General features: G+C 42.5%; 1 protein-coding gene across 6 annotated transcripts; it reads left to right on the top strand.

Annotated features, from left to right (window-relative positions):
* Positions 1-3,709: 3,709 nt before the first annotated feature.
* Positions 3,710-26,607, top strand: LOC132380996 (cytochrome c oxidase assembly protein COX18, mitochondrial). Of its 6 annotated transcripts, none has more exons than XM_059950079.1 (7): positions 3,710-3,805; positions 5,933-6,398; positions 8,011-8,111; positions 14,487-14,653; positions 17,044-17,162; positions 22,057-22,164; positions 24,142-26,604. In XM_059950079.1, the coding sequence occupies exons 2-7, from the start codon at positions 5,943-5,945 to the stop codon at positions 24,313-24,315; spliced, it is 1,125 nt and encodes a 374-aa protein (XP_059806062.1). In that variant the 5' UTR covers positions 3,710-3,805; positions 5,933-5,942; the 3' UTR covers positions 24,316-26,604. The 6 variants fall into 6 exon arrangements, 5 of the variants coding, with proteins under 5 accessions (XP_059806062.1, XP_059806042.1, XP_059806052.1 ...); XM_059950059.1 differs by having other exon boundaries at positions 3,748-3,882; XM_059950069.1 differs by lacking the exon at positions 3,710-3,805 and adding an exon at positions 3,838-3,976.
* The last annotated feature ends 613 nt before the right edge of the window (positions 26,608-27,220 follow it).

The raw sequence follows: 27,220 nt of genomic DNA, 5'->3' as shown, positions 1-27,220 counted from the left end.
ACTTAATTCCTGAGATGTATAGTTGTTGATATTCTTAAGTTCCTGGGTTCTGTCTGCTTCTGTTCTATCATAATTTCTCAATAAAATATTTGACCTTTCCCCTGATAAAGGTAGAATAGTGGATGTAGTGTATATGTATTTCAGTGAGGCATTTGATAAGGTTCCCCATGCAAGGCTCATTCATAAAGTAATGAGGCATTGGATCCAAGGAGGTCTTGCTTAGTGGATCCAGAATTGGCTTGCCCACAGAAGGCAAAGGGGCTGGGGGGTGGGGTCTTGAAGATGGCTTGTATTCTGCATGGAGAATGGTGACTAGTGGTGTTCCGCAGAGATCTGTTCTGGGGCCCCTCCTTTTTGTGATTTTTATAAATAACCTGGATGAGGAAGTAGAAGGGTGGGTTAGTAAGTTTGCTGTTGACACAAAAGTTGGGGGTGCTGTGGATAGCCTGGAGGGTTGTCAGAGGTTACAGCACAACATTGATAAGATGCAGAACTGGGCTGAGAAGTGGCAAATGGAGTTCAACCCAGATAAGTGTGAAGTGGTTCATTTTGGTAAGTCAAATTTGAAGACAGAATATAATATTAATGTTAAGACTCTTGGCAGTGTGAAGGATCTGAAAGATCTTGGGGTCCATGTCCATAAGACACTCAAAGCTGCTGCGCATGTTGACAATGTTGTTAAGGAGGCATATGGTGTGTTGGCATTCATCAACTGTGGGACTGAGATCAAGCGCCGTGAGGTAATGTTACGGCTAAATAAGACCTTGATTAGACCCCACTTGGAGTACTGTGTTCAGTTCTGCTCACCTCACCATAGGAAGGATATGAATGCTATAGAGAGGGTGCAGAGATTTCCAAGGATGTTGCCTGGCTTGGAAAGCATGCCATATGAGAATAGGTTGAATGAACTTGGCCTTTTCTCCTTGGAGCAATGGAGGATGGGAAGTGACCAGATAGAGGTATGTAAGATGATGAGAGGCATTGATCGTGTGGATAGCCAGAGGCTTTTACCCAGAGCTGAATTAGCTAACACAAAGGGGCATAGTTTTAAGGTGCTTGGAAGTAGGTACAAGGTTGATGTCAGAAGTATGTTTTCCACAGAGAGTGGTGAGAGCTTGGAATGGGCTGCCAGCAACAGTGGTAGAGGCAGATACAATAGGGTCTTTTAAGAGACTCTTAGATAGGTACATGGAGCTATTGGTACATAGAGGGCTATGCAGTAGGGAAATCTTAGGCAGTTTCTAGAGTAAGTCAGTACAACATTGTGGGCTGAAGGGCCTGTGATGCACTGTAGATTTCTATGCTCTATGTTCCATCGTTACATACCTTCATGTTTTTGAGATGTGAGTGGAAAGTTGTCTGCCAGTGAAGGTTGGTGGGTGGGTGGGAGTGGGATGGAGGTGGGTGTGTAGAACCTACATAGTCACTGGGACAACTATACTCAACCTTTTGTAAATTAATAATCTAAGCTCCAGATTCATCCCAGTGACTTCATCGATTCTACACAGCCTTATTCTCACCTCCATCCTAATCCTGCCCTAAATTCCAGCATTTATTCCTCCTTTTTTTGCTCAAATTCCTTCCCCGACATTAATCGTGTTACCATCTCTTTGGCACAGATATTGTGGGCCAAAGGGCCGATTTCTGTGCTGTTTTGTTCTATGTATTGTACTCCTGGCCTTCTTCACTTACTTATGGGCAGGAGTGGGAAATGAACCTGAAATATCCTCTCCAAGTCCACTCTATCTAGACCAATCTCCCCCTCCCTACCATTCCCTTCATCCCCTCCTTCTCTCTCTCCTTTCTTCCCTCCCTCATCCCCTCTCTCTCCCCCTCTTCCTCCCTCCAACTCTCCCTCCCTCCCTCCCATCCTTCCTTCCTCCTTCAACTCCCACTTTCTACTCCTCTCTCGCTCCTTCCAACCCCCTTCAACACTTTCCCCTTATCATCCCCTTCTCCCCTCTTCCTCCTTCCCCCTCATCTCCCCTCCACCCCCTCTCTCCTCACCTCCCCCTCCCTCCTCCCTTTCCCTCCCTCTTCACTCTCCTCCTTACCCTCACTCCCTTTCCTAACCCCTCTTCTCTCTCCCCCTCCAAACCCCACTCCCCCCTCCCCTGCCTCTCACCCTCACTTCCCTCTCCCATTCCTCCTCTTCTCCTTCTGCCTTCCCCTCCCTCCCCTCTTCCTCATATCTTCCTCCTTCTGCCCTAACCCTCTCTCCCACTTCCCCTTCCTCTCCCTCCCTATTCCTCTCTCCCCTCCCCACCTCTCCACCCTCTTTTCCCTCCCTCCCTCACCACTTAACTCTTGCTTTCTACCCCCTCTCCCTCCTTCAGTCCTTGCCATCCCACTTCTTACCTTCTCCCATACCATCTCCTTCTCCCCTCCACCATAAATCCCCTACTCCCCTCCTTCCCTCCTCTCTCACCCCTTCCCCTCTTTCCCTTTCTCCCCTCGCCTCTCACCCTTCCTCCCATCTCCGGTAAGCCAGACACCACACAACATCAAAAATATGTAATCCTTACCATGAAGCATGGTGGCTGCATCCTGCTGTGGGGATGTTTCACTGCAGCAGATCCTGGGAGGCTTGATAAAGTAGAGGGTAAAATGAATGCGGCAAAATACAGGGAAATCCTGGAGGAAAACCTGATGTAGTCTGCAAGAGAAATGTGACTTGGGAGAAGATGTATTTTCCAGCAAGACAATGACCCAAAGCTACACAGGAATGGCTTAAAAACAACAAAGTCAATGTCCTGGAGTGCCCAAGTCAGAGACTAGACCTCAATCCAATTGAGAATTTGTGGTTGGGCTTGAAAAGGGCTGTTCACTCACAATTCCCATGCAATCTGACAGAGTTTGAGCAGTTTTATAAGGAAGAATGGGGAAAAATTGCAGTGTCCAGATGTGCAAAGCTGATAGAAATCTATCCACACAGACTCAAAGTTGTAATTGCTGCCAAAGGTGCATCTACTAAACACTGACTTGGTGGTAAATACTTATGCAATCAATTATTTTAGGTTTTATATTTGTAATTAATTTAGGTCACTTTGTAGAGATCTGTTTTCACTTTGATACGGAAGTCTTTTTCTGTTGATCAGTGTCATAAAAATCCAAATTAAACTCTAATGTTGTAAAACAATAACACTTCCAAAGGGGTGAATACTTTTTATAGGCACTGTATAAATCACTGTATATGTACAACCTTGAGATTTATTTTCTTGTGGTCATGCTCAACCATAATAAAATTGATGAAAGACTACACCAACAGGGTGGACAACCAGCGTGCAAAAGACAACAAACTGCAAATAAAAAAGAAAAAAAATCAAGCAAGCTATAATTATTATGAACATGAGATGAAGAGTCTTAATAGTAAGTCCTTAGGTCGAGGTTAGGGGTGAGGAACAAGTGAAGTTATCCTCACTATTCCTGCCCTCTCTCCCTCATACTTTCCCTAATCTACTCCACATCCTCTGCCTCTCCAGTTAACTTCTATTCTCATGATCATACCTCCTTCCAAGCCCTCTCATGCTTCTCCTCCCATCATTCTCTTCCCCTCATCTACCCCATTCTTTCCATCCTCTCTTCCCGCCCACCTTCGTCTCTTTCCCATACTCATCCCTTACCCTCCCCCTCCCACCATCACCCCTCTTTTCCTCTGCCTCCCTCCCTCCCTCGCTCGCTCAGTCATTCCTTCATGCCCTCCCCCCGATTGGAGATGACGTGATGACGTACCGCACGCCGGTGACGCTGCCACGTCTGGGCGGAGCAGCGGGCCGCGGCGCCGGCAGTGACGGACCGGGCCTGGGTAGGTGTTTGTGCCCAGCTCGGCGTTTATGTGGGCAGCACGTCTGGAGGGACGATGTCGGCGCAGCATCCCTAAAGGTTAGGGTGGAGCAGTCGAGGGAGGGAAGCTTCGCTGGCAGCCTGGAGAGCAGCGAAGTGCCGCACCGGCCGTGGGGGCGGGCTCCTTGGCCTGGTGAGCAGGGCGGGAGCCCCAGGTGAACGGGAAGATCCCACTTGCACATGGGCATTTGGCAAGTCACACCTCCAATGGGTAAATGCCTCTGAGTGCCAAGTGTTCAGAGTAAATCAAACCCAATAGCCCTCTGACTCATTCTGTACCTCACTGAGGCCGTGCCACTTCCTATCAAGTTCTCAATTCAGCTCCCTCCAAGAGAAAAAATGAATGGATATCATATCCGTAGCTTTTTAGAAAGGAGATCCATATACATGTAAGCTGTAATAGTAAATGGAAATTGTTAGACAGAAAGCATGGATGGAAATTTCAACATTCAACGTTTTTCAGATTCTGGCAAACTCTTCCCTTGGTCTCATGGCAGCGATGCTTCACTAGATACACTCTCAAAAAGGTTCATCACCCCTGCTATGCCTTGTTCCCTGTATAGTAGTTAAGCAACAGAATTTAATGTGTTTCTAAATCTTATTCACAGAGATATAATCAGTAAAAGTGAGTTTGTGTTGTAGCTACCACCTGGGTAAACTACAGTACATTCTGAATCAAGGGAATTTTATATGTGATTTTTTTTTACATCTGCACTATACTCCCAGTTTCTCAGTTAACTCTACCAAGCCATTTCAGGGAATACCCCTTTTCTTCACCTCCTTTTTGCATCACTTCTTTAAATTCCAGGCACAGGACAACATTCTCCAATGTCCTCAAGCTTCAGTATTCTCTTCTCAGACTCTTGAATTTTAGTTCTGCCTTTTTCTTCAAGAAGTTTTAAAATTCTTTCTGTGATGTATACATGTTCCTCGTCTGCAAGCTAGTCAGCAATTGGAGCTTCAGAGGTCCATTGTCAGAATGACTAACTGTTCAAAGCTCAAAGTAAATTTTATTATCAAAATATGTCACCATACACAACCCTGAGATTCATTTTCCTGTGAGCATATTCAGCAAATCTATAGAATAGTAACTTAAACAGGATCGATTAGAGATCAACCAGAGAGCAGAAGTTAACAAACTGTACAAATGCAAATATAAATATAATAGCATTAAATACCGTAACAAGAACATGAGATAAAGAGTCCTTAAAGTGAGGTCATTGATTGTGGGAACATTTCAGTGATGGGGCAAGTGAGTTTTGTTATCCCCTTTGTTCAGAGGCCTGATGGATGAAGGGTAGTAACTGTTCTAAGGCTCTTTTACCTGATGGCAGCAGTGAGAAAAGAGCATGACACAGGTGGTAGGGATCTCTGATAATGGATGCTACGACAGACTATTGTTAAGTATTGAAAGTAAGCAAGCCATGTTAAAACTTCTGTTGACTGATATTGTGTAGGAAGAATATTTCTTCATTTTATTTCATTCTTAAATAATTCCAGTTTGTCTGACCTGCACTTAACTTCTGCATCCTCTCTATAACTACCATAATGTATCTTCTGCAAAAAGGCTATAGGTTGGAGTTGATGGGCATTTAACCCAATCTGTTTCATGCTTGCTTGTTGTAAGTATAAGAAGCTGAATGCTACCTACTTGATATGGGAGTACTTGATGGGCTATCACTCTGCACAGGAGTAATGTCTTCACTATGTTAAAAGTGCTATGAATGTGAGTTGTTGGCAACTCCTGTGTAACTAAATATTGAGGCATAGATTTGACCTATCTTCCCCAAGCAATTATTGAAGAATTGGTGTTTTATTGTCGCTCATTCCATAGATTTAATTGTGGAGTATTTCATTAGAACTGTATTTCCTCCATCTGAATAATGGTGGGTTGTTTGTTTTAACTTCCTGCATTACTTAGTATGAGAGATGAGTCTCATATATGTCACATATGAAGACATATGCACATATGTCTTCACATTGGGAAGAATTCTGGGCTGTTTTGTAGAGTTTAGTAGGAAGCTTAACTGTAGGCCACTGGAGGTGAAGGAAGCAAAATTTAATAATTCTCCTCTTTTGGTTGTCTTAGATTTCCGAAAATGCTGGGCTGTCGGGGACTGAAGGTGGTAAAGATGTTTGCATCGTCACGTAGTGGACTGTGTGTAATGAAGCACTGCTCATGGCAACGAACACAAGCGTTATCCTGTTCAATTGTGCGTAGAATCTTTCAAAAGGGCAGGTTGGCCATCAACACCAGATACTTTCCCACTTCTGTGAGTTCGGGTATTGGAATGTATGGAAGCCCCTCAGTTATGCATGTAAGGATGCTTTCATTGGCCTCGTGCTTGCCTGCAACACCAGTGTCAGCTCCCCGGCCTAGCTGGTATGAGAGTATTTCTGATTCAGAGCCTGTTCACCTGATGGAAAACCTATTGACTAATGTGCAACAGAGCACAGGACTGCCGTGGTGGGCGAGTATAATATGCACAACAGTGGCATTACGAGCAACTGTAACATTCCCACTCGCTGTTTATCAGACGTACATTATTGCCAAGGTAAGTGAAGAGCTTAGTCAGTTCTCCATATTTTGAACGAACGTTGGTTACATTTGACTCTGGTCATTGCATTTAAAGGTGGATCACTGTCATTGATCAACTAAACTAGTGAATGCATGTGGTGATATTTATTATTAATCAGGGCCATAGGATAAACATAGATTGTTGGTGTAGATCAGAATACATCCAGTTAAAAAAACAGCTAAATTTCCAAAATGAGCTAACTGGTAACCATTCTTCACAAGTTCCAGTAGCATATTCTTGCTGGTGGATATTAACATACATGCTCTGCTTTTTTTTTTGGTTAATAAAATATCTATCATACAGGTCTGAATATTCAAAATATTCTACTGGATTACTTGCATTTCTGTCTTTGACACTTCCAAACCCATTTACTCCAATATTCTGAAAGTCAATTTTGAAAATGTTCAACAGATCAGGTAGCATTTGTGGAAAATGAAACAGAATTAATGTTTCATGTCAGTGACTCTTCATTAGAGTTGTAAGACTGGGAAGTTGAAGTTGCAGGGATGGGGGAACTGTGGAGAAAACAAAGGGTAGTCTGTGAAAGGGTAGATATCAAGGTGACGAGGAGACATAATTGCTTTCAGTGCCATCTAAGAGATGGTCTTCTACCCTCTCCTATCAGATTCCCCCCTCCTTCAGCCCTTTGTCTGTTTCACGAACAGCTTCCCAGTTCTTTACTTCACCCTTCCTCCTCTCTTGGTTTCACCTATCGCCTACCACCTTGTACTTCCTCCCCTCTCCCCCTCTTACTCAGACTTCTCACCATTTTTTCTAGTCCTGATGAAGGGTCTTGGCCCGAAATATCGACTGTTTATTCTTTTCCATAGATGCTGCCTGACCTGCTAAGTTCCTCTAGCATTTTGTGTGTACTGCTGATTAATCTGGAGGGTGTAAATCGGGGTTCTCAACTTGGAGATCACAGACCCCTTGGTTAATGGTAGGGTCCATGGCAAGAAAGAGGTTGGGAACCACTGGTGTAAATAGTGGAAGATGCTGAGAAGAATTAGGAAGATATAAAAAAGCTCTGAAATGCATCACAGAAGGATCTTGAAATAAAACTTATCTGCTTGGATAGTGTTATCACATCCTTCCTATAGTATAGCAAAGAACTGCGTTCAATGCTCCAAGTGCATTTTCACCAATGTTGTGCACACTGTGACATTGCATCCTAACTTTTGTACAAAATGCACTTCCCAACCCTGGTTTTCCTATCCCATCCTCTTAAACAGCCTATAAACTTGCAGTTCAAAGTTCTTCTTGTTTTATTTTTTGAGGCATTTAAAGCTCTTCCGTAGCTACAACCAGCAAAAGAACGTTTGTGTACATTGAGGAAGTGAAATAGAATCCATTAAGTTATTAATAGGAATTGAAGCTTAAAAACCAACTGCAGATGCTAGAAAGTTGAAACAAAAAGAAACAGAAGATGCTGGAAGCACTCAGCAACTCGGGCAGCATCGGTGGGGGAAAAAAAAACAGTCACAGCCAAAGCAAAACGCTGCCTGACTAGCTGACTTTTTCCAACATTTTCTAATTTTGGACAAGGTTTGAACATTGTTTTACCACATGCTTTTATCCCATTCAATAGGTTGAAAATCTACAGCCAGAGATTGCAGAGCTAGCCAAGCGATTACGTTATGAAGTATCTGTGCGTGCAAAGCAAGTTGGGTGGTCAGAAAGTGTAGCTCGGTATGTATCCTTTTTCCTTCTTTCTAAAGTATGAGAAGTAATGTAGCTGGAGCAGATCAGATGTGCCTAATTGCTCAAAGGGACTAGTTAGGCACAGTACTCAAGATAAAGGCTAGGACAGCAAAAATCTGATAATCCAGAACCTTGGGAATATATATTTTCCAGATATTGAATGTTATTTCTATTAATATTCAAACACACATCTATTTTATTTTTTTAAACGTTGTACAGAAGTTATAACTTATTTTCCAATAAACCCATTTGATTCAAAGGGAGCAGGGAATATACAAGAATCATTACCCTGGTTTAACCACAAACCTGCCCAAGTTCCTGACCCTTGATGTTTTGGACCATTGTCCTGTTCCAGCAGCGCACTTGGTCATCTAGTTTGGCAGTACAACTCACTTGCATTTGATTATCTTAACCCTTCCTGACCCTTCTGCTTTGATAAGATTATCCCTAAATTATATCAACTGATTTTTTTTGTTAGTCACTTCCTGTAATTACAGTTATAGATTAAAATTTCTCAAAGTAATAGATTAAAATTTCACCCAGGCTAATTCATTTTCAATGCAGTGAAAATGGTATTTCACAGTTTTTTTTTACCCTAGATTGCTTTGGCTCTGTCTCTGTAAGCTCCACGACCGTTGGACTAAGTGTGTAAGTGTATGAGGGGATTATGTTGAAAAATAAATGTACTAGGTTTTCTAAAATTGACGCCTTTTACCTTAGGCCACAAACAAATCAATCGCCCCTTGTAGCTCTCCGTGGTTAGGATCAACCCATAGACTACAGCAGTGGTCTCCAACCACCGGGCTGCAAAGCATGTGCACCGAGCCGCAAGAAAACGATACGATTTGGTGATATGAAACAATATGAGTCAGCTGCACCTTTCCTCATTCCCTGTCACTGTTATGCATACTGTTGAACGCACGCAAGGTCATCAGTCGGTCATTAACTACAACTACTCGAGTAAAAAACAAACGTCGCTTGAGAGTTTCTTTGGAAGAGGTGGTAGGGGACATAAAAGACCTAATGATGATGATAACGCAGAGACAGCTGAGGCCGAGACTGCAAAAAAAAAGAAAGCTTCCTTCTACAGAAAATACGATGAGTGGTACATAAAATATGGCTTTAATGCAACCGGTTACTCTCACACTCCAATCCTCCTAAATGTGATATGTGGAGACAAACTGTCTAATAACCATATAACAATTACAGCACGGAAACAGGCCATCTCGGCCCTTCTAGTCCGTGCCAAACGCTTACTCTCACCTAGTCCCACCTACCTGCACTTAGCCCATAACTCTCCACTCCTTTCCTGTCCATATACCTATCCAATTTTTTTTTAAGTGGCAAAATTGAATCATGAGGCAGAGAAGCCCTCAAAACTGCTTCGGCACCTTGAGTCCAAGCATCCTGCACTTAAAGACAAACCCGTTGAGTTTTTTGAGCAGAAAAAATGTGAGCAAGCAGGAGAGAGCCACCACCTCCACAAATGCTGCTGCTCTGAGAGCATCGTACTTAGTGGCTAGCCGTATTGCTAAAGCTAAGAAGCCTTTCACTGTGGGTGAAGAATTGCTTCTGCCTGCTGCCCAGGACATGTGCCATGAACTGTTCGGAGAAGCTGCAGCTAACAAGATGGTACAGGTTTCTCTTTCAGCTACAACAGTTTCAAGGAGAATCGATGACATAGCTGAAGACATCGAAGCACAGCTGTTAGAATGGCTTAACAAGTCACCATGGTATGCTGTCCAGGTCGACGAGTTTATCAATGTCGACAACAAGGCAGTATCTGCAGATTTCCTCGTGAGTACTGCTGGTTTTATGTGCGATATATATTTCAAGACAATGTGCACGAGGTTATGTTGTGTGCACTGCTGCTGCCAACTAACACAACTGGGGCAGAACTATTCAGGTCTTTGAATGACTACATGTCAGGCAAACTGGACTGGTCATTCTGTGTTGGAATACGCACAGACTGGGCTGCAGCTATGACTGGACGGCCGTGTGGTTTCACTACCTGAGTCATAGAGGTTGCTCCTGAATGCCAGTCTACAGGAAATGCTGACTAGCCGAAAAATGTCACCTGATCTTAACAGCGTATTGAGTGATGTTGTTGAAATTATCAATCACATCAAAGCAAAAGCCCTTAACTCACGTCTGTTTGAGCAGCTTTGTGAGGAAATGGATGCAGAGCACAAATGCCTTCTCTTAAACACTGAAGTCAGGTGGCTATCAAGGGGGTGAGCCCTGGCCAGGGCTTTTGTGTTAAGAGAGCAGCTACAGAGATTTCTTTCAGGGAAAAAGTCACCACTGACAGGACACTTCGGTGACAAAGAGTGGATAGCAAAACTCGCTTATCTGTGTGACATCCTTCAATCTGCTCAATGAACTCAATTTGTCACTTCACTGGAGAATGACAACTGTCTTCAAGTTGGCAGATGAAGTGTCTGCTTTCAAAGCCAAACTGGAACTGTGGGGACGGCAAGTGGATAGGGGCGAATTTGACATGTTCCCAACATTAGCTGGGATTTTGGGAGAGACTGAGCTGCACCGTCCTTCTCACAGCAGGTGTGCGATCACCTGTCTTCGCTGTCGACAGAATTCGAGCGTTACTTCCCATTCGCAAGTGACCCAAGACGTGCAAAAGAATGGGTCTGTGACCCATTTGTGCATGTCCCCAGCGAATCATCCATGTCAGCGTGAGAAGATCAACTCCTCGAGCTTGCAAATGACTGTGGGCTAAAAAGTATGTTTGACATAATATCTCTGCCGGCATTCTGGATCAAAGTCGAGGCTGAATATCCTGAGATAGCCACGAAAGCACTGAAAACATTGCTTCCATTTCCAACATCATATCTCTGCGAAGCAGGGTTTTCTGCAATGAATGCAATGAAAACTAAATTGCGGAATAGACTGGACGGAAGGAACCCCCTTCGAGTATCACTGTCTCCCATTACCCCTCGATGGGACTGTCTTGTTGCAGGGAAACAAGCCCAGGTCTCCCACTGATTCAGCAATGTTGGTGTGTTGCAATGATTTTATATGTTCATATGAGGAAAATATGTGTGTTTAATATCCAAACATTACTTAAAAAGTATGCTATTGATTTATAAGTGACTTATAATGGACATCACTATATTCATGCAAGGAAAATATGCGCTGTGTTTAATATTAAATTTGTTAGATAAACCCTTTTGGAAACAAAATTGAGTGTATTAGCCACTTATAAGTGACTTACAGTTGACTTATCACCTATATTCCAGTCATGATTAATACCCCTCCCCCCATTGGCTGGTCGGCAAGAATATTGTCAATATTAAACCGGTCCGCGGAGCAGAAAACGTTAGTGACCCCGGACTACACTGTATTGAAAATAGTTAAATAGAATGCTAGGAAAAGCATCTGGCATTCCTAAAACTGAGACGTCATCCTAGTGATGTTGTAGTAACTGTGCAACAAATGGTTGACAGCAGTATAGAGCTGCAATGTCTAGTCTTGAAGAATGATGGCAATTAAATACCTTCATAAGCTTTCTCATGCCAACACGGTTAAGTGAACGCAGTTCTTATGTGAAAAAATATCAGACCAAACTGTCTAACCATTTACAATCAGGAATGCCAAATGGTTAATTTATTTTGGTCCTGTACTAATGTCCATGACCTTTACGAGAAATCTGTAAAGTTATTAGAGATGCCAAGAAACAATACCAGTCCAAAAAGCAAGTCCTAGAACAGTTGTCAGTGAAATCAACACTTGCATGCTATAACTTGACAGCCCTGATATCATTGCTGACGTCAGGACATCCTTTCCCGACCACTTGCATTCTGTGCATGTTTTGAGCAGAAAGGGAATGAGATGCCACCATTCACCCCAGCAGCCTGAACCCACAGTCACCATTGTAGACATAAGATTAGTCATCCAGAGAGTGAACTCATAAACAGCGATTGATCAGGATGTTGTCCCTGGCCATGTCTGTTGATTCTCCATATTTCGGCTGGAGGGACTACTGCACTGTGGCTCTGACCCTCACCATCATGAAGCCCTTTTAAGAAGCCGGTCATTGTATGCATTAATTCCAGCCTCCCAGACAACCTCGACCCACTGTAATTCTACTGCTGAAACAGATCTATGGTAAATGCCCTGGAGCACCCTGGTCAGTAAAAACATCTATGTTTATCTGTTGTTTATTGACTGCACCTCTGCCTTCAGTACTATATTACCAACCAAACATCTCAAAATTCGTAGACCTAGAACTCCACATCTCCTTTTGCAACTGGATCCTTGACCTCATGACTAACAGGCACCAATCAATAAGAACCAGCAGTAACACCTTTACCACATGATAATCCTGAACACAGGTGCCCCATAGGGCTGTGTCCATTGCCCCTACCCTATTCACTCACAACTGCCTGGTTGGATTCTGCTCTAACTATTTACAAATTTGCAGGTTATACCACTATAATGGACAGTATCTCAAATAATGAGGAGTCAGAATATCGGAAGTAGATAGAGAGTCTAGTGACATGGTGTCATGGCGCAATCTTTCCCTCAGTGTTAGCAAAACAAAAAAAAACTGGTCTTTGACTTTAGGAAGAAAGGTTGTACACGTGTTCCTGTTAACTTCAATGGTGCTGAAGCAAGAAGATTTATATCTTCAAGTTCCTAGGTGTGAGCATCACCAATACCCTTTCCTGGTCGAACCATGTTGATGTCCGGCCAAGAAGCTCACCAGCACTTCTTCTTGCTCAGGGTGCTAATGGAACTTACCATATCCGCCGTGACCATCAATAAGATTTTGTCGAAGTACCATGGATAGTAACCTATCCAGATGCATCACGGTTTGGTACAGCAACCCCTCCGCCTGTGACCACAGGAAACCGCAGAGAATTGTGGGCTCAGCTCAGTGTATCAGAGATACGGGCCTCTCCTCCATGGACTCTGTCTACACTTGCTGTTGCTTTCAAATAATGGCCAGCATAATCCAAAGCCTCACATATTCCAATTATTCTCTTTCTTCTCCCTCCTTTAGTCAGTCATAAGGTACAAAAGCCTGAAAGCATGTATCAGTAGGCTCAAGGGCAACTTCTATCATATGGTTGTAAGACTCTTGAGTAGTTCCCTAGTACAATAAGTTGGACTGTTACCCACAGAGACCATTTTGTTGTCACCTTGCATCTTACTGTCCACCTGCGTTGCACTTTCTCTGTAAAATGTAACACTTTATTCTGCACTGTTATTGTTTTACCTTGTACTACGGCATTACACTATTTTAGTGAATTGATTGTATGAATTGCATGCAAGACAAGATTTTCACTATATCTTGGGTCATGTGACAAAAATGGACCAATCACTGAAACATTATTTGTCCTGACAGTCTATATCCCATTGAAAATGGATGAAAAATGTTGTAACAATATTTGGCTGTGCTTCTGATACCTTGCTTTCCATACCAACAGTGCCTCTTCTGCAGTGGCATCCAGCACAAAATGTAGAAAGTTGCTTAGATATGTTCAGTCTACAAATGCAGAGCAAATCAAATCTGACCAATTACCACCTCGTCAGTTCAATTTCAGTTGTCAGGAATGCGATGAAAAATATCATTAATAAACCTGTCAAGCAGCACTTGCTCAGTCGCTCACTGATTTTGTGTTCAGTTTCTGGCAGGATCAGTAGGCTTCAGCTCTCATTATATTGTTGGTGATATATGAACAGAGGAGTGAAATTCCAGAGGATGGTCATAAACCTTGAAATCAAGGTCACATTGTGGGAACATGGCATCAAAAACCTTGGTGAAACTGAAGTAAAAGGAAATCCAGAGAAAAGATGTGACTCGAACAATTCTGATTCTAGCCGGTGCACCTTATGGCAGAGAATTCAACATAACAGTTTCACCGAGGACCTGCTCCATCACGGAGTTAGAGTAGGATGTTTGCTGATGATTGTGTGCTGTTCCAACTGTTCAGTTCACTACTGTCAGAAAATGCGTGAAGCAGCACATAACTTTCCTGACTTGGACAGGTGCAGAAAGTGACGCAAGCAGTGACCTTTTCCTAATTACTGCTCATCGTTTTCAAGGGTATTAAACTCATTAAATGTCTCACCATTAACATTCTTGGGGTCACTATTGACCATAAACTTAAATGCATCAACCACGTACTTTTTGTGGTCATAGGAATTAGTACCTGTCTCACTGTGAAGGGCTTTGCTATTCTCCCCAGAGCCTGTTCAGCATTCTGTAAGTTGGGAATGTGATTAAATATCCTACCTTGTACCTTCATTAAATGAAGCCAAAACTATATGGAGTATGCAACTTATAAGCAGGTGTTTTTTATGAGGTTTTAATTAATCATTTTGTCCCTTGGGTGTCAGTTTCCATTTTAGGAAAAATTTGAAAAGGATCATCTCGGAACTGTATGTGCGTGACAACTGTCATCCTTTCAAAGCTAGTCTTCTTGTCTGGGTCCAGCTGCCACTTTGGATATGCATCTCTTTTGCTTTGAGGAACCTGAGTCTAGCGTCATCTGATCCTTCAGCAGGTACTCAGCTTCTTCAGCATGTTAGACATACTGTGGTTATTCCTTGTTTAAGGAAGTTGCATTCTAGTAGTCAAATGGCTTGACTTGCTTTTTTTTGGAATGAGGCAGTGGTGTCACAGCAGAAGCAGGGAAAAAACCTTCCAAAGAATAGCAGACATCCAAAGTGAAATTGCTGAATCATGGTTGATCGTTTATAAAGTTAACATGTTTTGCACAAGATATTTTCTGAATTCCAGTTGTTCAGTCAGTTTGATAATCTAACCCCTTTGGAGCTGCGTGTAAAGAGTCACAACTTATTGGTGCCATCTGGGTTTCCAGAAAAAAGCCCGTATACCCTCTATATTATGCTCTAGCATGGTATGCAGTGGCACACATATTGGACAGGTGAACTGAAAAGAACTGTGTGTTCTCTCCAGTAACTTTTCTGCTAGGAGCATTTGAAAAAAATTAATGAAACTGAAAGGCTGTAACTCCCCAGGATCCAGTAACCTACCTATCCAGGTTTTTAAAGGAGGAAACTGTTATGGTAAAGTATGCAGTGGTTGTCATTTTCCAAAACAGCATGTGGTCTAGCTTCCTTCCACAGATTGGAAAAATGGCAAATATGTCCCTAGTATTTAAGAAAAGAGAAAGAGAAATCAGGGAATTACAGGCCAGTTAGCCTCCTGTCGTTAAAATAGAAAATGATAGAATATTATTAATGAAGCAGCAAAATGGTACTTCAAAAATGATAAGAAGAATTGAGCAGAGTCCACATACCGTAGATTTATGAAAATGAAACACATTGCGGCAGATGCAATTGCAAAGGCTCTTTCCAAATGGCTTTAGACCACCTAGACAACACAAACACTTATGTCAGCATGCAGTTCATCGACTATAGCTCAGCATTTAGTACCAACATTCCCACAATCCTGATTGAGAAGGCCTCTGTACCACCCTCTGCAATTGGATCCTCGACTTCCTAACCGGAAGACCACAATCTGTGCGGATTATTGATAATATATCCTCCTCGCTGACAGTCAACAATGGTGCACCTCAGGAGTGTGTGCTTAGCCCACTGCTCTACTCTGTATATACACATGACTGTGTGGCTAGGCACAGCTCAAATACCATCTATAAATTTGCTGACGATGCAATCATTGTTGGTAGAATGCCAGGTGGTAACGACAGCGCGTACAGGAATAATATATGCCAACTAGTGGAGTGGTGGTACAGCAACAATGTTGCACTGAACGTCAGTAAGACGAAAGAGCTGATTGTGGACTTCAGGAAGGGTAAGACGCAGGAGAACATACCAATCCTCATAGAGGGATCAGAAATGGGGAGAGTGAGCAATTTTAAGTTCATGGTATCAAGATCTCTGAGGATCTAACCTGGTCCCAACCTGTCGATATAGTTATTAAGAAAGCAAGACAACGGCTATACTTCATTAGGAGTTAAGAGATTTGGCATGTCAACAAATACACTCAAAAACTATTGTAGCTGTAGTGTGGAAAGCATTCTGACAGGCTGCAGCCCTGTCTGGTATTGGGGTTGGGTGGGGGGGGGGTGCAGGGGCTACTGCACAGGACTGAAAGAAGCTGCAGAGGGTTGTTGGTCTAGTCCATCTCCATCTTGGGCGCTAGCCTACAAAGTACCCAGAACATCTTTAGGGAGCAGTGTCTGAGAAAGGCAGCGTCCATCATTAAAGACGTCCAACACCCAGGCCATGCCTTTTTCTCACTATTACTATCAGGTAGGAGGTACAGAAGCCTGAAGGCACACACTCAGCGATTCAGGAACAGTTTCTTCCCCTCTGCCATCCGACTCCTAAATGGACGATGAACCCTTGGACACTACCTCACTTTTTCTAATATACAGTATTTCTGATTCTTACATGTTTTTTAACCTATTCAATGTATGTATACTGTAATTTAGTTTTTTTTTCTCTTCTATAATGTATTGCATTGAACTGCTGCTAAGTTAATAAATTTTACGTCTCATGCTGGTGATAATAAACCTGATTCTGGTTAGATATTTTAGTTTTTGAGGCTGTAAGCAGAATGGTAAGGAAGAATCAGAAGATGTTTGTACTTTCAGAAGTCATCTTACTTTCATCAGGTCAACATGTGGTTATTAAGGGTGTTGCTAAGGGATCATTCTTGGTTAATGGCAGGCTACTTAAATAACTGAGTAACTCAAGTATGGCAGTAGTCGTAGTAACTCCTGGGTTTCATCAGTAATGTTTCTGATGATCTTGTACCTATGACTTCTGCTTACTAGTCATCCTGTCAATAGCACATTTATTGTGTGTGTGTGTGGCATGGCTGGAGATTGCAGACAATGGTTATAGAAAGATTCTCGTAAGTCTTGGTTGATGATAGCTAATGTTAATCCATTTTCTGTTATAGTATCTGGTGCTCAGGACCTATCAGTGGGTGGCACACTCTGGTTTCCTGATTTGACTTTACCTGATTCAACCTGGATAATACCCATATCCTTGGGGCTCATTAACCTTTTAATAGTTGAGGTAAGAGTGTTGTTTTGAAAATCTGTTCAGCATTAAAAAAGAACATGGCTTTCTATTTCCACAAACGAGAGAAAATCTGCAGGTGCTGGAAATCCAAGTAACACAATGAGTTCCTCCAGAATTTTGTGTGTGTGTTGTATTGCTTTCTATTTAACATTTTAGTGTTATTTTCACCAACAACATGCACAGCTTATGGCAAGGTCTGCACACCATCGCAAACTTCAAAGCTAAACGCAATGGTGCTGCCAACATTGCTGTCTCTCTCCCAGATGAGCTAAATCTTTTTTACGCTCAATTCAATGTCGCTGACACTGAGCCCCCGAGGAGAGCTGCTGATGTGACCTGCACGTTGGTCATCTGTAAGGCTGAAGTACATAGGTGTTTCCAATCAGTGGACAGCCGCAAGGCTGTGGGAACGGATGGTATCCCAGGATGGGTACTCAGTGTGTGCACGGCACAACTGGCCGGTGTGTTTGCAGATATTTTCAATCTCCCTCTCCCAGTGTTGAATGCCCTCCTGCTTCAAAACATCCGCCGTTGTCCCTGTATCTAAAAAGTTCAAGGTAGCACATCTGAACGACTGGCGTCCTGTTGCACTCACCTCAATAATAAACACATGTTTTGAAAGGCTAGTCAAGGAGTACATCTGCAGCATGCTACCAGCAACACTGGACGCCCTATAATTTGCCTACTGACTCAACAGATCGATAGACGACGTAATAGCCACAGCTCTACACACCATCCTTACACACCTGGAGAAGAGGGATATTTATGTGAGAATGCTCTTCTTGGACTACAGTTCAGCATTCAACACCATAATTCCACCCAGGCTTGACAGGAAGCTCAGAGACTTCGGCCTTCATCCTTCCTTGTGTAGCTGGATCCTGGACTTCCTGTCAGATTGCCAGCACTTGGTAAGAGTGGGCTCCCTCACTTCTGCCCCTCTGACCCTCAATACAAGAGTTCCCAGGGCTGTGTCCTAAGCTCCCTCCTTTACTCTGTGTATACCCATGACTGTTTCACCACACACAGCTCCAACTGCTACTTCAATTTGCAGATGATACTACATTGATTGGCCTTATTTCAAATATTAACGAGGCAGCCTACAGAGAGGAAGTCATCACCCTGACACAGTGGTGTCAAGAAAACCTCTCCCTCAATGTTGCAAAAACAAAGGAGGTGGTTGTGAACTACAGGAGGAACGGAGATAGTCTCATCCCTATTGACATCAATGAATCTGGGGCTGAGAGGGTGAACAACTTCAAGTTCCTCAGTATACACATCACTGAGGATCTCACTTGGACTGTACATACTGGTTGTGGTAAAGAAAAGCACAATAGTGCCTCTGTCATCTCAGATGGTTGAAGAAGTTTGGCATGAGTCATCAAATCCTAAGGACTTCCTACACGGGCACAATTGAGAGCATCTTGACTGGCTGTATCACTGCCTGGTATGGGAAATATATCTCCTTTAATCGCAAGACTCGGCAGAGATTGGTGCAGACAGCCCAGTGCATCGGTGGATGTGAACCTCCCACTATACAGGACATTTACAGCGATGGGTGAGTAAAAAGGCCCTGAAGAATCATTGGGGATCCGAGTCACCCCAGCCACACACCGTTCTGGCTGCTATCATCCGGGAAACAGTACTGCAGCATTAAAACCAGGACCAGCAGGCTTCGGGACAGCTTCCTTCACCGGACCATCAGACTGATTAATTCACGCTGATGCTATTGTATTTCTAAGCTATGGTGACTGTTGTGTTATATAATCTTACTGTACATACTATTTATTACAAATTACTCTAATTTGCACATTCAGATAGAGACATAACAAAGATTTTTACTCTTCATGTAGGTGAAGGATGTAAGAAATAAAGAGAAATCAATTCTTGGAGCAGCGAATTAGTTAAGCTCGTTTTCTGTTCCAGAGTAGTAGGTGGTGACTCGTTGTCTCTTTATAATTCCCAATGATGGCTTGTACTGTATATTGCTACCCTTTTACATGAATTTTCTTTGATGATGTAAATGGGCACAGGTGTATGCAAATCACTTCTCCACAGACTCACTAGATTTTAAGCATGCTTTGAATGAAAAAAATTGCATGTTTTCAATTTCTCATGCAGTCATTTTAAAAATGAACCTCTGAACTGAAAGGCTTGTGAGCAAGACCTTTAGGAGTTGATGGGGAAGTCAAGTGTGGTTTCAAAAATTTGCAACCTGTACTTAAGTAAGCTTTTGCAGGATGTATTGTTTAATGGACCTCCACTCTTGTTGAATAAACTAAAGTGAAGATCTGGCATCATGTACTTCATATATTCTGCATAAATGATCCAAGTGCAGATATTGTGAAGGATTTTGTGAAGTAAATAAATGTGCTATTAACAGGACAACTAGTACCTAGTGCGCTGTATCTCAAATAATGATGAGTCAGCAGGACAAGAAGGCGATAAAGAGTGAAGTGACATGATGTTATCACAACCTTTCCCTTAATATTAACAAAGCAAAAGAGCTGGTCATTGACTTCAAGAAGGGGGGGTGGGTGGTGCACGTGTTCATCTTTATTTCATTAATGCTGAGGTCTAAAGAGTTGAGAGATCAAATTCTAGCAATGACATCACCAGTAACCTGTTCTGATCCAACCATGTTGCTGCCTCAGCGAAGAAAACTCTCCAGTGCCTCATGAGGCAAAAGAAATTTGACATATCCTCTTTGCCCCTCACTATTTTTGTTGTTGCACCATGGCCTGGTGTGGCAATGGCTCTGCCCATGAGTGCAAGAAGCTGCCGAGTTGTGGACATAGCTCAGCACATCATCCTCCTTGTGTACATTTCTCACTGCCTCATTACAGCAGCCAACATAATCAAAGATCCCAACCACATTCCCTCTTCTCACCTTTCCTATTGGGCAGGAGATACAAAAGCCTGAAAGCACATACCACCAGGCTCAAGTACAGCCTCTATCTCTCTGTGATTGAATATTATCTGAGTAAGATAAGATGGACTCCTGACCATACAACCTAACTTATTGGAATTTTACTGTCTAACAGCACTTTCTCTGTACTATAACACTATCCTGCACTCCATTATTGTTTAACCTTTTGCAACCTCAATGCACCGTTGTAGTGAATTCATCTGTATGGATGGTATGGAAGACAGTGTACCTCAATACATCTGATAATAATAAGCTGATTTAATTTGCTATCATTCAAGAAAAGCCTATTAATTATGCTTTATATCTTTTACAACATATAGCCTTTGTTCAAAGTTCAAAATAAATTTATTACCACCATAAACAAGCCTGAGATTTGTTTTTTATTTGTGGGCATGCTAAGTAAATCCAAGAACCATAATTGAATCAATGAAAGACCACACCCAACAGGGCAGACAAACAACTAATTACAAAAGACAACAAACTATGCAAGTGCAAAAGGGAAAATAAATAATTATCAAGTACATGAGATGAAGAGTTCTTAAAAGTGAGAAGGGATATAAAACCCATTACAGTTTTTATTTATATTTGCATGATTAATTATTGTACAACCTTAACTTTAGTCAAATATTCATAGAAGTTGTGAAAGGCACTAGAATTTAATATGTGCATTTTTGAATAAAGATGTAAGAACAGCATCACTGTTCAGATCCCAATACCAATAGTTGAAAATAAGATTAAGATCAGGTTATGGTGCTTTCCATGATTCAGGATGTCTTAAATATTTTATGCTCAATTATATATTTCAGAATTGTGGAATATTATCTATTTTATTGTGCCCATAGCCAACCATCACTTTCAGTAATGCTGGTTAGGGTATAAATCTTGGGCAGAATATAGTGTTGAATTTCATGTGCTACTGGAAGTTTTACATCCACCTGAAAAGGCAGATGGGGTATTAGTTTAACATATTAAAAAAATGCATGAAATGTATCCTATTGTTCAGGGTCATTCTTTGTGTACATAGAACATAGAATGGTACAGCACAGTACAGGCCCTTCGGCCCACAATGTTGTGCCGACCCTTAAACCCTGCCTCCCATATATCCCCCCCACCTTAAATTCCTCCATATACCTGTCTAGTAGTCTCTTAAATTTCACTAGTGTATCTGCTTCCACCACAGACTCAAGTAGTGCGTTCCACGCACTAACGACTCTCTGAGTAAAAAACCTTACTCTAATATCCCCCTTGAACTTCTCACCCCTTACCTTAAAGCCATGTTCTCTTGTATTGGGCAGTGGTGCCCTGGGGAAGAGGCGCTAGCTGTCCACTCTTATCTGTTCTTCTTAATATCTTGTATACCTCTATCATATCTCCTCTCATCCTCCCTCTCTCCAGAGAGTAAAGCCCTAGCTCCCTTAATCTCTGATCATAATGCATACTCTCTAAACCAGGCAGCATCCTGGTAAATCTCCTCTGTACTCTTTCTGTACTCTGTACATCCTTCCTATAGCAGGGGACCAGAACTGGACACAGTGTACAACTGAACTCATCCATTTTAGATACATGAATTGTCTTACTTAAAAACTTGGGGATTGTTTGATCAATACTGAGGATTATGATTATTTTGTGAGCTTATAATGTATGAACAAATCATTTTAGTAAGCCAAGTAAGTTTTCAATGCTTTGTGATCTAATAATCTCTCTGTTCTTAAACATAGTTTCCTACATCATAATAATACTTGTTCTAATGCTTATTCTGTCAGATGTAATTTCAATTTATGTCACCTACTACCATAAGATAGTCTTAAGTAAATGGTTACACAGGTTAAACCTCTAAAATTTAAGAGCATGTGCTAATTTTTTGTGATAAAAAATGGTTTTAATCATATCTTTGAAAGTACACCCCTGGCTCTTCTGCTTCAGAACCTTAATGATGTCTTTATACCCAATGTTCAAGTACAGATTTTTGCTCTCCGGAAAATTGAATTGTCAAAATTTCAGAAATACGTCACCTACATGATCCGTGGATTTTCAGTGCTGATGGTTCCAATTGCTGCAGCAGTCCCCTCGGTAAGTGTTTGCTGCTCTTATGCTTGCACATAGGGCAAGTCAGCTATTGTTGTTTATCTTCTGGTTTCTGCTAATTCTGATTAGAATGATCTATATGTTGACTAACATGACAAATAACACTCATGCTACAGAATTCCCTGGGACTTTTTGTACAGTCATTTCATCATGAAGACTACCACTATCTTGCTTGTTATTTCTCTCACTCTTTATCTCACTTTTATCAGAAAAGCTTTAATAATGATATAACCAGGTAGCATGGTAGCGTAGTGGTGGGCATGATGCTTTAATGTACCAGCGACGTGGGTTCAATTACCATAGCTCTCTAACGAATTTGTACATTCTTCCCATGACTGTTTGGGTTTCTTCCCACAGTCCAAAGACCAGATACTAGATCCTAGATGTTGATCCCAAAGGAAATTACAGTGTCACAGTAGCATTATAAGTGCACAGATATACATATATTAGAAGAGAAGCAAGAAGGAATAAAAATAAGTTACCTTAAAAATGAGTTGTACAAGATTTACAAGTCAAAGGTTACAAGATCACTTCCCCAGCTGTAGGTTGACTCATTATAGAGCCTGCTGAGGGTAAGAATGATGTCATGTAGTGTTCTTTGAAGCAGCACAGTTGTCTTAGTCTATTACTGAAAGTGCTCCTCTGTTCAGCCAAGGTGCCATGCAGGAGTTGAGAAACATTGTCTAGACTAGCCAGGACTTTCCAGAGGGTTCTTTGTTCTACCACAACCTCCACTATGTCCAGTTTGACTCCTATAACAGAGCCAGCCTTTCTAATCAGTTTATTGAGCATGTTGGTTATCACTTGTGTTGATGCCATTGGCCCAGCACACCACCACATAGGAGATAGTACAGGTGACAATAGACTGGTGGAACGTGCGAAGGAGAGGCCTGCATAAATTGGTCATTGTAAATTGTCCTATGTTTGGCTAGGGTTAAATCGGGTTGTGGGGGTGGGAGGCATGGCTGAAAGGGCCAGAAGGGTCTATTCCATGTTCGTCCACTTCATTAGGCCACTGAGTGTATGTTCGTGGCTTTCTGCTGCGGTACTCTTCCCTTTCAAGGTTCCAACGTGGTTTGCAGAGATGCTTCTCTGCACACCACTGTTGTAACACCTGGCAATTTGAATTAGTCATCTTCCTGTCAGCTTGAACCACCATCTTAAGCCCTTTACCTTTTCCACTTATCACTACATGTCAGTTTCTCACTTCATCCCCCCTCCCAACCCACTTGGTTTCACGGATCACCTTCTAGCTTGTTCTCCTCCCCTCTGCCCCCCCCCCCCCCCCCCCGTTCTTATTCTGGCTTCTTCCTTTCCAGTCAGGATGAAGGGTCTTGGCCGGAAATGTCAACTGATTATACCCTACATTAGATGCTGCCTGACTTGCTGAGTTCATCCATCATTTTGTGGCTGATTAAATATTTGCACACCTAATAAAGAGGCCACTGCACTGAGAGTATATTGTAGGTGCAGGGCTGTGGCAAGTTGAGAGCCTCTGTGTTCTGTGTAATCAGGGAGATGCAGCTCTTAAATACTTTCATACATCATATGTTTTATATTTTGTTTGGAATTGTAGCGATGTGCTACACACAGCGCTGAAATAACGACACGCAGTCGGTAAGTCATTTCGAAACTAGTTTATTCAAACTTCGCGGCGCTGGCATTTAATCCCTAGCACCCGCCCTCTCCGGGCGGAAATGACGTCAGGGGTGCATTACCAACATCTCCCCCTGCATGCTGGCTATTTGTGAGCCGGTTCGCCTTAACAGAAAGTGGGTCGCCACAGGATCATGTTTAGTTGAATCCATATGCTTCCTAGAGTTAAAAATACAGGCTGTTGCTGGGGTTTCAAACCAAAAACACCATTCTTTGTGCATGGCATGGTTGGGGAAAGGGGAAGAGAAATGAGAAAGGAGGTGTGATGTTGACTTTAAGTGTGCTTATTATCTATCTCCCTTACAGTCAATGGCTCTCTATTGGCTGACATCCAGCTGTGTGGGCCTTGGACAGAATTTGCTGCTGCGTGCTCCCAGTGTTCGCGCACTGTGCCGGATTCCTAAGATGAAGTCTGATTCAGACACTCCCTTCAGAGACTTATCTGCAGGATTTCTTGCAAAATATTTCCCTAGAAAGTGATCAACAGAAGATGTGTGCAGAATTCAAGTTGTAACTGAATGGGATGCACCATTTTTTACAAGCTGATTTCTCTCATAAGCTGCACCAGACATGCTCTGCACCAAGCAGCCGTATTTGTATTGAAGAGATCACATTCCAAGCTATGCTGGTCCTTGAGGGACTGTAATTATTAAAGAGACTTTTTAAAATTATTTTTTTTCCACATCCAAGGTTACTCTTGAACAGAGGAAGTGAAATGAAACCAAATGCTGAATAATTGCACATTGCAGTTTGTACAGTTTTAGTTCTGCATCATAAATATTTATTGATGAACATCTGGGGAGTGTTATTGAACCTATTTATCTGTAATGTCAGTGTGTCTGTATTTTCATGCATTTGTCTTCCATATGTTCATTAGACTGATAACCTCAATGCCTGGCTGATTGTGATGGTGACTGTTCTGACTATTGTAGTGCACTATTTCCTTTCCCCTCTCAGAATGTATTCTGATAAGCCCACCCCATCAGTTCATTATCATAATATCCTATTCATGAATTGATTTAAATTTTGACAAAAGAGAATTGCAGTTGTGTCTTGACATTAAATCAAAAGAATCATTGTCCAATAAATACTGGATTTTTATCATCATGTCAAATAAATATTTGCAATGTTTTGAATTTATGTATCTAAAAATGGACCTCTCACCTCTCAAATCAGAGCATCCTTGAACTTGCAGGCCAAAATTGGAGGTAGTATATGTGGTTGTAACAATCTGTTTAGCATGAGAAGTTTTTGACATTACTCAGGGCTCCATTTTTCTTTCCGAGATGGAAGACTAAACTAAATGGCACCTTGCTGTTGGTTATTTTACTCTAACTTTGCATCTAAAAGTCATCACTTTAATAATGCAGGTGGATCCATTTTCAGTGACTTTAACTTATGAAATCAACATGAACTTCTGACTTCATGATGCTTGGTGCTCAAAGTATTTCATTCTGGTCAGCATTACATTTCCCTCCCTGTTGCGTTTATTCACTCTGGCTTACTTTTCGACTGCAGATTTTGCAATGTATCATTGAGCAATGGAAACTTACAGCAGACATTGAATAGGTAATATATAGCAATGTGATCTTCTACACCTCCCTTCAGTCATCTTTCAGCTGTTTCAGATTCAGCTTGCAGGTCTTTTACTACCGTGATGTTCAAGATAGCAATTGGCAGGGTTTATAGTGTGCTGACTGAAATGCTGTTTCAGCAGTAACTCATGAAAGTAATATTTTACAGTTGGGGTTCACCTGCATGTTGATTGGGTCTGAAACTGACCTTGTGACCTTGCTATAGTTTATAAAGCCATTAATTGCACTGGCCATCAATAAATTTCTCTCTTAGAAGTTTTGTGGTATTTTTTCAGTGGCACACTGATTTCTAGATCTGTGCTCTTTTGACTATCCGTTCTTATCATACGAACTGGAATTTGTCCTCCAGGAGAATTGGAGTTAAAGAAATATCACCTCCAAAAATCACTTTCTTGGAATAATTACCAGCTTCTTTTTTTGTAGTACCACTCCCCCTGAACAGAATACAGCAGGAAAGACTGTTGTTGTTGGTCCTTCGGAGTCGAAGACGACCACGACTTCTGTCAGGTGGAGGGTTTGTGACTGTGGGTCCGGAGGTGACTGGTGAGGCCAATCTGGGCCCTGAAAGCTTGCCCACATGTGGGACACATGAGGATAGGTGCTGCAGTGGAAGTGGAGGTAGCTTGAGCCTTGCACGCGGTGCGTTTCCTCCGAGCCTCTACAGTGCTCCTGATTTCTGCTGCATACGCTCCTTTAGTGGTCCTGCTCCAACAGGTTGGGCGGTCCAGAGCAAGCGATTCCCAGCTACTGGGATTGATGTTGACATCTTTGAGGCAGTCTTTGAAACGTTTCTTCTTCCCTTCAACTGAGCGCTTCCCCTGGCTCAGCTCTCCATGCAGCAGCTGTTTCGGTAGTTGACTGTCAGACATCCTGACGACATGGCCAGCCTATCTGGCTTGGGCTTTCTGTAGGAGGGTGTAGATGCTGTGGGTGCTAGCCCGCTCCAGGACCTCCGTGTCTGGGACTTTGTCCTGCCATCGTACGTGGACAAGTCTGCGGAGGCAGCTCAATTGGAAGTGGTTGAGCTGTTTAGCGTGTCTGCTGTAGACAGTCCAGGTCTCGCTGGCAAAGAGGAGGGCGGTGAGAACCACTGTTCGGTAGACCTTCAGTTTGGTGGTAAGGCTGAGTCCTCTCCGCTCCCATACATTCTCACGGAGTCTCCCAAAGGCGGCACTGGCTTTGGCAATTCTGCTGCTGATCTCTGCATCTATGTTCACCGTTTGTGATATAGAGTACTGCCCAGATAAGTAAAGCTATCGACTGCCAGTAGCTTCTGCCCCTTTACTGTGATGTGTGGTTCCTGGTAGGGCTTTCCAGGTGCGGGCTGATACATAACTTCGGTCTTTTTGGTGCTGATTGTAAGTCCAAAGTTGTCACAGGCTCGTGAGAAGCAGTCCATTTCTCGCTGCATCTTCTGCTCTGTGCTGGCGTTGAGGGCGCAATCATCAGCGAATAAGAGGTCCCTGACGACGCCGCTCTCCTTTACCTTTGTAACAGCCAGTAGACGCCAGAGGTTGAATAGCCCACCGCCAGTCCTGTATCTGATGTGTATACCATATTGGTGATCGCGGAAGGCATCATTCAGCATAGCAGAGGAGACCATGCTAAAGAGTGTAGGGGCAAGAACGAGTCCTTGCTTCACACCGTTCGTCGCTGGGAAGGTTTCTGACTCATCTCCATCATTCAAAACTTTCACCATCATGCCATCATGGAACTGCCGAACAATCGTGATGAACCTGCTAGGGCAGCCAAACTTCTCCATTATCTTCCATAAGCCATCTCTGCTGACC

Source organism: Hypanus sabinus, chromosome 2 (genome assembly GCF_030144855.1).
Source record: "Hypanus sabinus isolate sHypSab1 chromosome 2, sHypSab1.hap1, whole genome shotgun sequence".
In the NCBI taxonomy this organism is placed as follows: domain Eukaryota; kingdom Metazoa; phylum Chordata; class Chondrichthyes; order Myliobatiformes; family Dasyatidae; genus Hypanus; species Hypanus sabinus.
Note: the sequence above shows the minus strand (reverse complement) of the source record. Positions and strands in the feature narration are given on the sequence as shown.

What these genes read in the sequence shown, in the direction of transcription:
- LOC132380996 (XM_059950079.1), top strand. Translation starts at nt 5,943, where the DNA reads ATGCTGGGCTGTCGGGGACTGAAGGTGGTAAAGATGTTTGCATCGTCA. An exon ending in TTAACCTTTTAATAGTTGAG is followed by an intron (nt 17,163 to 22,056) that starts GTAAGAGTGTTG and finishes GTTCAAGTACAG; the next exon opens with ATTTTTGCTCTCCGGAAAAT. An exon ending in TTGCTGCAGCAGTCCCCTCG is followed by an intron (nt 22,165 to 24,141) that starts GTAAGTGTTTGC and finishes TCTCCCTTACAG; the next exon opens with TCAATGGCTCTCTATTGGCT.